The sequence below is a fragment of the Brachyhypopomus gauderio genome, chromosome 15 (assembly GCF_052324685.1).
Source record: "Brachyhypopomus gauderio isolate BG-103 chromosome 15, BGAUD_0.2, whole genome shotgun sequence".
Lineage (NCBI taxonomy): Eukaryota > Metazoa > Chordata > Actinopteri > Gymnotiformes > Hypopomidae > Brachyhypopomus > Brachyhypopomus gauderio.
The window spans coordinates 9,781,959-9,795,277 of NC_135225.1; the positions used below are offsets into that span (position 1 = coordinate 9,781,959).

The window sequence follows — 13,319 nt, forward strand, 5'->3', positions numbered from 1 at the left end:
ATGTCTGACATGTCGGACTGGGTCAGACGCTGGGCTCAGCGCCACACATGTCCCGGCAGCTACTGTGGTTCTGCAATGGGGATGTTGTGTAAGCGTGGGGGGGGGTTTGTGGGCAGGGGGCTGGACGGTGCCCTCTGGGCTCGGTGGGTTCCCCTCCCTCTCACTCTAGCAGAGACACCATGGCTAGACGTCTGCTCGACTGGTTAAGACAGCAGCATGCTCGCGGTTTGCCTGCCGGGTCCGGAGAGGCGGGTAGGACACTGCACATGAAGCCTGAGCGTAGAAGCTAGTTCGGCTTTCTCAGCTAGCATTTTCTTCACGCGGAACCCTTCCCCTCAGCTCAAGGTACTGTGGCAATGACTCTCACCCCTTAAACCCACCCCTAGCCCCCTAAACCCACCCCTAGCCCCCTAAACCCACCCCTCGCCCCCTAAACCTGTCCCTTGCCACTGCCACCCAGCGCCACAGTCACTGCTCTGCTACTGCTCCATGGCATGGGTCACATTACCCTGCAGGGTGGGCATTAGGCCAGAATAAAGCTCCCCCCGGGCCAGGGACAAGAGAGCCTTCAATGAGCTAAAGAGGCCCACCGGGAACCTCCCGATAACCCCCATCCACCCCCCCCTCCGCAGAAGGCGAGGCTGCCAGAGACAGGCGGGCACGGCCAGGGTAGAGGGGCTCCCACTGAGTGGCGTTCCCACTGCTGGAGGACAACATTGACTCCAGGCCACAGGAGGCCACATTCAGGCCTGTTCATTAAAGCAGTCTCTGTGTGCCAAGAGAAGCCATAGAGACGTCTGACTGGAAGAGGCTGGAGGGATAGAGTGCCTAGCAACAAGGGGGAGACGGGTGTGAGAGAGAGAGAGACGCAGACACCATGCGTCTTGTGAAACTATATTGGCCAATCCACGGAGAGAGAGGGTGGAATCCGGTCCAAAGTTTAAGAGATTCATAGGGTGGAATTTGCTTTGGGGCAACTGGTGAAAGGTTACAATAACCTACTGGATATTACTCTCTCTGTGTGTGGGAATAATCGGCATCACGATTTAAGAGAATGCAGAGTAAGGAACAGCAGTTTGTACAAAAACGCAGCCATGAGGAGGCGGTTGTGCTCACAGAATGACCCGCGGTGACGATGTGAAGACGCGAGAGACAAGTCCTTCTAGAACACACACAACCTTGAGGGTTCTGGAGATCATACTGTGTACGGACAACCACAACTGGACCACAGCAAGGTGCAGTTTCATCACCAAGAAAAAAAACTGCACTGGGCAAATAGAAATAGACTATTCTTAGTCAGAATTCCATATGTATCTACAGATTACGAGTGTACATATCCCTTTTTAATGTTGTCAAATAAAAAAAAGTTTTGCCTTCTTTCTTGTCATCTGAACTTTTGTACATTAACTGTACATCTCTGCATTGGATCAGTGCATTAAGCTGATGCTACAGAAAGTGAAGTGAGGGGCCAGGACCAGGTGATCATGGCAGAGGATCAACTACTCTCCCCCTTCACTAGGGGGCGCTCTGAAAGGGTGCACACGTCTCAGCCCTGCTCCTTCCTCTACTCCCCCTTCCAGCTCACAGGCTCACGCCGTGCGAATCACTGCCGTGCGAAGCAGAGGGAGGAGCATCTGTGGACGCTCGGCCTCGACAGGCACATGAACAACCTGCAGTGGGCTGGGCGGGGCGGGCGGGCGGGTCCGCACCACACCGGCCACGCACATGGGCCGGCTGCCCAACACCGCCTGTGCTTCTGGGACCCACACCCAGCCGCCGGCTCCTGCAGTAAGGGGTTCATTATTTTTAGCACGGCCATTGCTCGTACGGTGTGATTATGCCGCTCCGCGCGTCTCTGCTCAGCAAGCGCCGGCACACACGACACACGTAGTGTCAGAAACACGCAACACGTGCACCACATGCACGGCCAGACCCAGTGGGAGGGGGACGGACCCACGTGTGAGGTCAGATCAACGCGCCTGCGAGAGGTGAAGCCAACAGGAGGGAGAGGAGGCTCGTTTATGACCATCTGCTCAAAAGAATCAACACGCGACACAGAACGGAGAGAATATGTGGTAACATCTGACAGACACCTTCACGTCTTCCACAGGCTAGTTAGAAGTAGTTCTGCCATTAAGGAAAGGCATACAACAGGACCATGACAACATTAGAAAACACATTACTAAGAGTGGTCACATTATTAAGAGTGGGTTTTACAGGCAGAGTGTGTATGTGAGTGTGTGTATGTGCGCGTGTGTGCACATGTGGGAGTTCAGACTGAGGGGGTGGGGGATGAGAAAAACACTCACTCAGTGGCATTATGTGTTCAGCTGCTGGGTGGTGAAAGTTCAAACCCATGCGTCCTGTGGAAACACAAGAAAACAACACACAAGGGTGAATATCACAGCAAACACAACACCTGTAACGTTCACCCGTCTGCTCACGCTTACCTCCGTCTCAGCACTGCACTCCACACCTTTCAACCTCAACCAACCCACCTAAACTGTCCATCACAGGGTTGTTTTAATAGTTCACGTCAACAAGCAAGAAATCAGTTGCGTGTGAAATTATTTGAGCGTATTTGAGCGTAAATTAATTGTGACACGTCCACTCAGGCTGTAAGGGCAGAGCTGGGAGGGCCCACAGAGCTGGGAGGGCCACAGAGCTGGAAGGGGCCACAGAGCTGGGAGGGGCCACCGAGCTGGGAGGGGCCACCGAGCTGGGAGGGGCCACCGAGATGGGGGGGCCACAGAGCTGGGGGGGCCGGTGTACCGGCAGCTGCAGAGTTCAGACAACGAAGAACAGAACGCTGGGAACTGCAGAGAATGCATTCTGCCCCAAGGTCAGGCACACCACCCCATCCCAGCTGAGGGAAGAGAGAAGTTTCAACTGTAGCTAGAACAAACCTCTCCCTCCCTCCCTCCCTCCCTCTCCACATCTTCCAGACACACACATACACCCACTGGCTCAGGCGACGTGTTTCTGTTCCATCCGGTGAAGACGCACTCCTGGTCTACGTGAGACTGGTCTCGCAACCTGCACGTTTGCGCACCACGTTGCTCGGAACTCGTGTGAGAGCTCGGCCGGTTAGACAACAGTCCCCGGGGGTGCTGACGTGTCCTCACTTGGGGGTTTGCCTGCAGTCCTCGACGTGCTCCGACGGTCTCGCGTGCGAACGCGGGGCCCCAGAAGCCTCCACACCCTCTCTTTGTCACTCAGCAGTGCTCTTGGCACACGTGAGGAACTAGCTGGGGCTTCCGCACTCCGCCGGCTTGCGACAGTCTTACTGAAAGGCAAATCAAGAGAACTTCCTGCTTCCCCAGTCGACATACAGACCCAACAGCAGGTGGGCGCCCACTAGGAAGAAGAGGTGAAACTGATCACCTGACACTCAGATTAAAAGCCTTGGATTGGCAGGCAGAAAAGCAAAACAAATTGCCAAAGGTCAATGGAGTGCACAGCCTTATGGGCAGCACCAACCACATGCTTCTCCTACTCATCCTGCAGTACTACAACCCCCACAACACTGCCCACTAGGCAAGTCCTGCAACTCAAGTACAGCCTAGCTAGGACATTATGGACCAACATGGGCCACAGAGGACCTCTCACTGCTGAAAAGGGGGAATAGGTGTTGAAGCCTCAAAGCCTCGATCGTCCCCTTGATTCTATACCCTGTGGAGTTAGTGGGGGAACTCAACCGACTACATTCCTGAGGACAGAGTCCGTCCCGCTGCCTCTCGGTGCCGATTGGTCTGCTGTCTGCATTGGTTATCCAATGAGCAGGTGGAAGTCCTGATGAATGCTCTGGCTGCTGTCTGTGCCATCTGTCGTAATTTCATGTCACGTCATGCCACATCATGCAGTCATGTCAACAGCTTTAATAGCATTTGTGAGCAATGTGCCGTCACAAAATAGCATGAACAATTTATTATTATTATTATTTTTTTTTATTTGGACAGTATTCAACAACAACAAAAAAAAGCTTGCTAATCAAATCTCATCACCCACATGAGCATAAAAATAAAAAATAAAAACAAAACTAGCTGGCAAGTATCTGATAGATAAGTGTACACCTCATTCACAGACCACAAACACTACCCCAGTTTAGAAGTTCACATAAACTCCTTCACAAATCTGTTGTCACATGTCTGACCTCCTCCCACTGCAGAATGGAGCAGTCATCGTGACCTCTCTGTCGGAGGCTCTGAACAGATGTACCGACCACTGAGGCAAAGTTAGTCATTAGAACAGTATGGCTGCAGAGATCTCATGTGGGATGAGACCAACAACGAGGAGCAGACAGCAGTAATGGGCCAGATACATAGTCCCAGTCTAACCCTCCAGTTAAGAGCACAGGCATTCTTCCCACGTTTAGCCACATAAGTGTCATAACTGGCAGACTTGCTCCTCTGGGTTGGAGTGAAGTTCATCCCTGCTTCTCAAAATCAAGCCCCCTTTTGCCCAACTACTGAGAGCTTCAAATGAGGAGAAGTCTAGGTGGCATATGCCATTACATATGATGTAAAAATAGTGTCTGTAAAATTGCAATGAGCATTTTTTTTCCAGATTATCCCCCAATATTTCTGTAGTGTGTAGATAAGTCCACCATGTAATCCATCTGCATATACTTTCTTTGAAGCTGAACACTTTTCTCCCTTATTTTTTTACACAGATAATTGGACATGATCGAAGCGGCATAACTGGTTCTTGGTATGCGGCAACTTCCTGAAACATTCGAGAAAACCATAAAAACGGGCGAACAGAAGAAAACCCAAAAACTGTTCAACAAAGTGACCGACGTGGCTGAATTAACACTGAAAGCACTGAACCTTCTTCCATCAGACGGTCACGTTTGCTGGAGACACTTCTGAGTAGGGGCTCCTGCCCAGAGCCAGTACAATAACACCACCTCCGCAGCTCGGTTCCGTCTCCTGGGTGGGGGTGAAAACACCCCGCCCCCCCTGCCCTCCTAATATAGATCTGGGCACTGGGGGGTGGGGGGGGCAGCTGGGTAGTGACACTTCCTCGAAGCGGTCTGGTACTGTGCTAATTCTGGGTTTCCATTTTCTTCCTTGCCGTGTGATCGGGTCACAGCGGCGGACGTAAACATCGCCCCTTTCCCCTTGGCACGAACGCCGGCGCCCACCGGTCATGCCCTCTGAGGTGGAGCTCAACACCAGTGCAATGCTGCCCTGGGATGGAGGAAATGTTAGCAGAAACCTCTTGAGGACCAGGAGCTAATGCCCCCATTAGATACGTGTGAAAGCATGAAGACTGATCCAGACTCAAGCATCAAAGCAGGCCATGGCATAGGGCACGTATAAATAGAAGGTGATATCCCTTTACACATCATGGATTTGGACCAAACGAGATGGTAGCAGTAGTGAAATTGGACAGAGCAAACGCAGCTGCCGACTCAGAGGGGAGGGGGGGGCTTCTAAAACGTCCCAGCACACCCGGAACTACAGTGATAAGGTCCTGTTCCACCTGAAGACATTCTGTCATATAAGATAAAGCAGTCTATAAATCTCAGACACCATCTAGATGGCTCATAACAAGCCAAAAGATGAGCACACTCACTTTATCAAGCCAATTCCCCCCCCCCCCCCCTTTTTTTCTCTTTCCAACATATACCTACACCCACAGTTAATCCCCTTCACTTCAGATCCTCACTGCCTGCTTCCTGTCTGGGGGCCGGCCCACATAACGCACCCTCCCCGATCGTCAACACCCCGCCAGGCCCGGGGCCAGACGCCGAGCCTCTGCTCCATATAAAGCAACATGTTCCCCGCTGGCTAACGAAGCCCCTGCAGGACTCTGGAGGAGGACCAGAGGGAGATGCCAACACCTGCTGACAACTTCACAACCACAGAGACCTGGGGGCCAAGGGCCTGAGCCCCACACGCCTGCACACACTTCACTTCCCAGAATGCTCCTGAGCAAAATCTTCAGAGGCAAATCCAGACATCCTATTCAGAGATACACAAACCAGGCACACGGTCATCTGAAAGACCTTACCTTCAACACATTCTCTTAGTCTAAGAACGCAAGTGATGACTCAAACCTTACATTCTAATCACATGGAGTACTTTGTCATGACTGGTCACTGCAGAACGTTCCTTCCACACCCTGCGTAAGTGGGGAGTTCTTCCACACACAAGGATGCCCCTCTTCAGAGCGGAGCGCCTACAGCATACCAGACCACGGCACCTTGCACGGGCCTTACACATAGCTCAGAGGGGTGTGGCCAAGAGAAGCGAAGCCACTCCTCACGGGACTGCACGCTGCCAACATTCCCCTCATCAACACTCATTTACTCCCCGTCTCTGGAACTCGATTTCTCCTTGAACCCGCCCCCACCCAAACACACATGCACCTGCAGATGTGTACAAGCTTGCGTGCACACACACAGTCAAAGGCCTGAAGCATGTGTATGAAGGTCAAAGTTCACTGTAAAACGTCACTGCTTTTGCACCGGGCTTCGAATTGTGAGCATCGGACTTTTCTCTTTATACTCGAATGAGTGTTTTCCAATTTCCATTCCAAAGTAAACATCAACACGCAATGCAAAACGTGCGAGACCTTTCTCTAGGGACATCCTAGCCTGGAAGTCGTCATATAGGACGATCTGGTTGGTAGGACAATGAAGATCTGTATAGTTTGTGCAAACTGCAGTTCTTCAGGCACTGAGAAATCCTCACCATGGCTTTGGCCCGTCCACCATCTCCGTTTTAGAAGCCATACATTTTCCCATCGTTTAAATGAATTGGGAGATTGTATGTGTGACGTTTTAAGCGTTGCATAAATACCTGAACAAATCAGACCATAATTCTGTAAGTAGGTAAAGCAACAAAAAAAAAACAACCACCACAGCTTTGCCCTTCAGCCACAAAAGAACAAGGTGGATCACATGGGAGCAGCCCAAATGTGTGTGTGTGAGTGAGAGAAATCATGAGTATGTGTGAGACAGCGTGCATGCAAGTGTGTTATCGCTGTGCATGAAAGCATGATGCTGTGTAAGTGTAAATGCATGAGCCTCAACACAAGGCACCTTTGTGTTTGGTAAAGTCTTTTTGAACCGGGTGCCTGTGTGTGTTTGGAGTGGGAGGCTGAAAGCATAACTTGCTAAACACAAAGTTAAGTGGACGGCAGCCTAGAGTCGTCCAATACGTTTTGTCTGAAAAAGAGGGCCGTTGTTTGTTCGTGAGGCGCCCACCCCACTCCCCCCACCCCACTCTCCCTTTCCAAACGTGAATTCCCCACACATTCCATTCCAAACAGATTAATGTGCATTCGAGAGAGAGAGAGAGAGAGAGAGAGAGAGAGAGAGAGAGAGAGAGAGAGAGAGAGGATCGCAAGCCCTCCTCCATCTCAAACAGCCAAAGCCTCTTCACACAAGAGTCTTCCTTCTTCATAGCGCCCTGCTCCCGAACTGGGGGCCCACGGGACCGGACCAACTCAATTGCTCATTTCAGCACCAGCTCTGAGCCTCATTTTAGCTCTCTCCAGGCCCTAAGACCCAAGCTGGCTTATGTGTTCTAGAAATTCTCTCATTCTCCATGCTCGACTTTGCTAAGCAGCATGATATGTAAATTTTGAGGACAAACGGCTGTGGGAACTTTGGCTAGTGACCCAAAGGTGTTCGTTATTGACAATATTTGAATGTCACCTTTGCAAATATTGTTCTTGGTGTAGTACATTTTCCTTCTTGTGCTTTAGCACCACCATATTTAAAAGGTGTAAGGCATAGAACATCAAGACAGTTAGAACATTGTATACATGGTGGTTATATGTATACACACACTTTGAAAGGAACTGCAAAGCAAGGAAAGTGAAAAAGAGAAGAAAGGCCTTGGACTGCACCATTCAGCAGAGGTTCCTGTCTGGTTCCCCCAGGCCCCTGTCCTGATTGTTTATATGCAAAGGGAGTCAACAGTGCAGCAAACATGGACACAGCAGACCACACATCAGACCTCTTTCAGTCTTTCACACCTGCTTTCTGCTGACCTTTTGGAAACTGGTCAGCTGGGAGTCCAGTGGGGCTTAATGGGTTATAGAGTCAGTTTCTATTTAGACTTGAACTGAAGAAATTGCCTTGATTACGTCCATGAAATATTTCAGATAGAACTTTGACCAAACTGCAGTGACGGCCATCAGCAATACTATGAACTAAAGGTGTGGGCATCACTGCTGTTTCCGATAAACTGGCTTTGGTAGAGATATGACCTGCACAGCCCTCACTGGCTTGGCTGATTTGAACTACTGGAAGGATGTCACTTGGTTTTGCAGTTGGAAACGAGGCACAATGTTTAACATTAAATTCTACTGAAGGATCCTCTAAGGATAACTGTTTCTAAGGATAACTACTTCTGACTGCTACTTTCCCCCCATATACTACCAACACCACCCTGAACTGACACATTTCAAGGGAGAGACCAATCCCTGGAGAAGAAACCAAACCACCATGCCAACTGCCATTCATCTCAGAGAGATATAGTGAGGTGTGGAGAGAGAACCTTACTACCAAAACCACATGAAAGCTGTAAAACATCCCACACACTCACACACACAGGACATACGTCCACACATGCATACATATGCATCACCAAAATGCAAATGAATGAATTAGAACCAACACCGGTGTCCTAATCTACTGTAGTTAACCCTACAGGGTGCTCCAAGAGGACTTGGAGAATAGATTAGTCTGGAGGTAGAAATCAGAGTGGAAGTTCTTCGTATTCAGAGGTCCTCACTGAGCAGAGCGCGCCACTGTGAAGGCACTGTGGGCTGTGAATGCTCATGCTGTTGTAAACTGCTCGGCGGGTGTGAACGCAGCCTGCACCAGACTCTGGACTCGCCTTCAACCGCGTTCCACGGGTTTTGCTTTTTATTTGCATTGAATCCAGACTGAAAGGTGAGTCTCTGTCCTCTGCCCAAATGCTCGTCCGTGGCCAGAGCACACCGCACTCAAGTTCACACCACGGCAGAGTTACTCTGGGTTCTCCCACAACTTCACATGCTCAGCCTGCATTAGGGGCAGCAAGCTGGCTGCGTTTGCGTCAGTGTTTCGATACCTTTCCCCTACTGAACTATGCCAGTATTGGGCTCCGTCAGGAAAGACACACACAGATATGGAGATGTGGCAGTGTGGAAGAATGGCTTCCTGTGGGACCGTTGGGTAGGGGCGGATGGGGAGGACGCACACAGACTCAAATTCATCTGTTCACATGCATCACAACACTTAGCTCATATCCACCAAACAGCCAGAATGTTTTGCTCTTTGCAAAGACAGAAGCAAAACAGAAAGGGATAATGAAATCTGCATCAAACGAACAGAATGAAAGAACATCTAGAGAGCCACGCGTGAAAGACGGACTCACGGGTGCACATTAAATACATCTATACATTTTGGATTTTGCAGGTAAGGCAATGGTTAAATCACAATTACTTTATAGAAAACAAAGATATATGTTGGCAGAAAAGACAATGTGTAGCAAAACAAAAACATGTCAATCAAGGATGATTTGAATGAAGCCAAACAACCACATAAGCATGGATGTATGAACATTCCTAACCTGCAAAATGATTCCTCCATACAATATCAGCCATAGTCATTGGTGGCCCCCCGACAGGGTGTTGTTTACCTTTGTCGTGGTCAGTCCTTATCATATCCATTAAGGAATTCTCCAAAGTTTGCAAGCTAAATGGATCAAAGGGCCGATTCCGGTCCTGAAAGACAGAAAGCAAGAGGGTTAGAGTGCAGAGAGCAGACGTCACACGTTAGTCCTAACGTTTGGGATTCAAGGTTCATTTCTGCCAGGGATATTATTCTGTTGGTTTTCCATTGTGAGAAGATTACTCTCTTCCACTTCAGTCTTCAGTCATCATAACAAGGAAGAAACATTTAGGATGGAGCAAGATATCAAGCAAGAGAAAAATCCATCTACACGTACAGGAGGGAAAGCCATAACATCAGATCACTGCAGCGTCTGAGCACATAATCAAGAACATCAATTCAGTTGTCAAAACCAGCAACACTGGTGATATTTAAATGCCAAATTCACAGAAACAAAACATGCCTTCAAGGGACTACGTCCCACAGGGCTTGGTCAGAACTTGTCTGAGAAGATAAAGAACCTACTGTTGTTCTCCAGCAATTCCACCACACAAGTGCTTCAATGCAAGCCTCAACAGTAACTACAAATGCCACAAAACGAAACATTTACACAACAAATGTCTGATTTTTGGCACCATCCACGACGCACTCAAAAGCAGCAATAAAGTGGTTAGAGGAGTGACCAAAGAAGGCAATATTTCTGCTGCACTTATTAGGAGCAGTGTGTCTGTGCCAACACGGCACCTACACTGGGTTTGGGCAGGAACCATATATAAATCAGGTTAATTAGAAATAATGTTGCCATAAAACAAGAACGAGTTAAGTCATAAAACTCAGAGATAAAATATGTAAGTAGATTTTGCAGTGGAGATTTGGTGTATAACTACTAACCACAAACCAGTGTCCATTCAAAGTCCTACCAATGACCACTGCCCATTCAAAGACCAGCCATAGTCCACATGTTTAGTGTGTTTTTAACTGGCCTGATTCATGTATTAATGAAGATCACGGTGATGGGTTCAGGGATCTCTACCTACAGCGGCCTTGTGCAGTCCACATTGGGCTTTAACCCAGAGTTTGTCCACATATAACAAGTGAGCCCTATTCTTGTCAGTCAAATACGAGACCAGATGTTCACCCAACTCTCGGTGTAGACAGAAAGGACAGGTGAAGTCATAAATCAAGGTGTGCAGCAGTGAATGAGTGAGTGAATGTTACACTTGTTGCAACACTAGTGAATGAGGGAGGATGAGTGGGTGAGTGAGTGGGTGGGTGATCTCAGTGTTTACCATCAGTGCTACCGTCACGTGTCTGGCTGAGCCAATTGAAAAGTGTTATCTCCCCTTTGGGGCCTAATAAAAAAAAATCTGCCAACTTTGAAGTGAGAAGCTCAGCGTTTTGAATGTTCATGATGAGTACAGTCGTGTGACAAAACTCACTCAAACTCAGCACACGTACACGTGCACACACACACACACACACACACACTATCCGTTCAGACTTTGCATAGCCAGGGTGGGGGGGGACGACAACTCATTTTCATGATGGTTTCTTGACCTGTAATGGTTGGAGAGGCCTTAATATTTCAGAGGTCTACATGTGGCAGATGTTTACTTTAGACATACAAACTATACCAAACCAACAGCTGATTGCCAACTTGTAAAGATACAACAGACTCAATCACCTTGAAAATATGTGTCTCAGACCAGATAGGGGCCAATGGTTATTCACGTTAATTTAATTTACCTCAGACTTGTTTCACCGCAAAACATCAGACAAGCGGCAGAATGCAAATGCTCAACGCGAGGTTAGCGTGGGACTGACCATCTTGGATGATTTGGTCACATTTTAGTCCAGAGCCTCCCGTCACAGGTGGACACCAAATGTCTCAGTGTAGTCATGCTATATTAGAGATTTGTGATGAATTCGGACATGTGGGTGGGGGCATGTTTGCCTAGTTTCCTCTGACCAGAGAGCAGAGTTGTCACCAACAACATGTAGTTAGTTTTTTATCTCTGTACATTCTGATAATGATTACGAAATGGAGAAGAGAAAACACCTCACAGAATCCACAGTCAAGGGATGGTTGAAAAAGATTTTGGGAGGAGGAGAGCAAGCAAGAAACAGAGAACTGGGGAGGTGGGAGGTATAGGGAAGAGAACTGTGTAAAAACCATGCAAGCAACATGATACTTCTACCTTAACATTGGAGTATTAATGATCCCACCGTAGGTCATCTTAAAAGCTTACTTCATAACATCATTCCTATAAAACGACTATTTACTTTGAGTCAAATAAAAACTGAGGCCCACTGTTAGGAGCACCACTGGCAGTGGGCTATATATGCTGACAAGGCAGCTTTGAGTTCCAAGCATGTGTTTGTCTCCATGTTTATTCATTAAGAAGGTAGCCTCAAAAATTGATGAATACCATCTGGTGAAGAGGAGTACAGAAACGGGTTCATACTACACCCAAACATGAGATCCAGCTCTACACTGATTCTCGTCAAACCACTGCTGCTGTAAAAGTAAAACAATCCTGATAATGTTTTAGAACATACACTTGAAAATATACTGCATGTCCCTGTTGTGTATCCAGTAATAAAAGTGTTAATATAATGTCGGTTTAAACCGAGAAGCTCTCGCGTTTTCTGATGGACGATAATGGTGTGCACCTATGCGGCAGACACGAGCCTCACACTACGAGTGTGTCTTTAGCATCTAATGCCTGCTCTATTACATGTTACAGTGCGAGAGACAAAACATCTCCAATATCCATTTGTGTTTTAGTGACACTGGTCTTACACTTTGCTTTCAAAATGGTATGATTGTGCCACACAATACAGTCTGTGGAAAAAAACACTAATCCCACTATCTGACCCTAGGAGAGGCGGAGCTTGTCACTTGTTGGGAGAACAGCAGGCATGACTCAACACTTTTCACTCTGCTGCAGTGTTAACCTTTCCACTGGTGTAGTCGTGGAGCTAGAATAGGCTTATTCTGACACCAGAGAAATGCACATTCATACCTGATTTATAAATGGTAGGCTACGTGCCTGAAATAAAGAATTTGAAATAAATAAAACATAACTAAAAGAGTTACAAGTAACTTTGTTTTTTAAAATCAGTAATAAACCAAATGTAAGCTTTAAACTCTCTGTACAGCTCTGTGATTTCTAAAACAGATTATTCAATTTTATTGTATATACACTAGAACAAAATTGACAAGATTTTTTTTTTTTAAACACTCGTGTGATTTTCATGATTTCAGTCCTGTACTTCCCTTTAAATTCTGTCACCATTATAAAATATCATGTATTAAACTGAAAGTGCCATACTAACAATATAAACGTATACGGCTTTCCAAACAATATTTAAATGTATCAGTTCAACGGGGGATACTCGACACCTGAGATCAAATCGTTACAATGTTTCCGTTCATGACAGGAGGGGGTCAAAAGAGAAACACTGCTCTGACACGGTCAGGAGTTCGGCCCGCCCCCGCGCACAGCCCGCCCCACCCACTCTCCCATCGACCAATGACATTCGAGTACAGTTCCCTTTAAACGCCCAGAAGTGAGCTGGCTGAGTAAACTACTAATGAGCAGGGAAAATATTAACCATCCACGTACCATAATAAATGCCTACGGGTGGGTCTTGATTTCTCCAATAAAACGTTACAATGAATATAGGAAAAAAATATATA

General features: G+C 47.7%; 1 protein-coding gene across 7 annotated transcripts in view; it reads right to left on the bottom strand.

The window, feature by feature from the left end:
* Positions 1 to 13,319, bottom strand: part of cpeb3 (cytoplasmic polyadenylation element binding protein 3) — a 35,268-nt gene that overhangs the window by 17,920 nt on the left and 4,029 nt on the right. For 5 of the 7 annotated variants that reach the window (XM_076975282.1, XM_076975283.1, XM_076975284.1 and 2 more), the window contains 2 exons: positions 9,576 to 9,729; positions 2,310 to 2,363 (listed from right to left, as the gene is read on the bottom strand). In XM_076975282.1, coding sequence (XP_076831397.1) covers positions 2,310 to 2,363; positions 9,576 to 9,729 — 208 coding nt within the window. The remainder of the gene's footprint in view (positions 1 to 2,309; positions 2,364 to 9,575; positions 9,730 to 13,319) is intronic. The other 2 variants (XM_076975287.1, XM_076975286.1) reach the window with 1 other exon arrangement.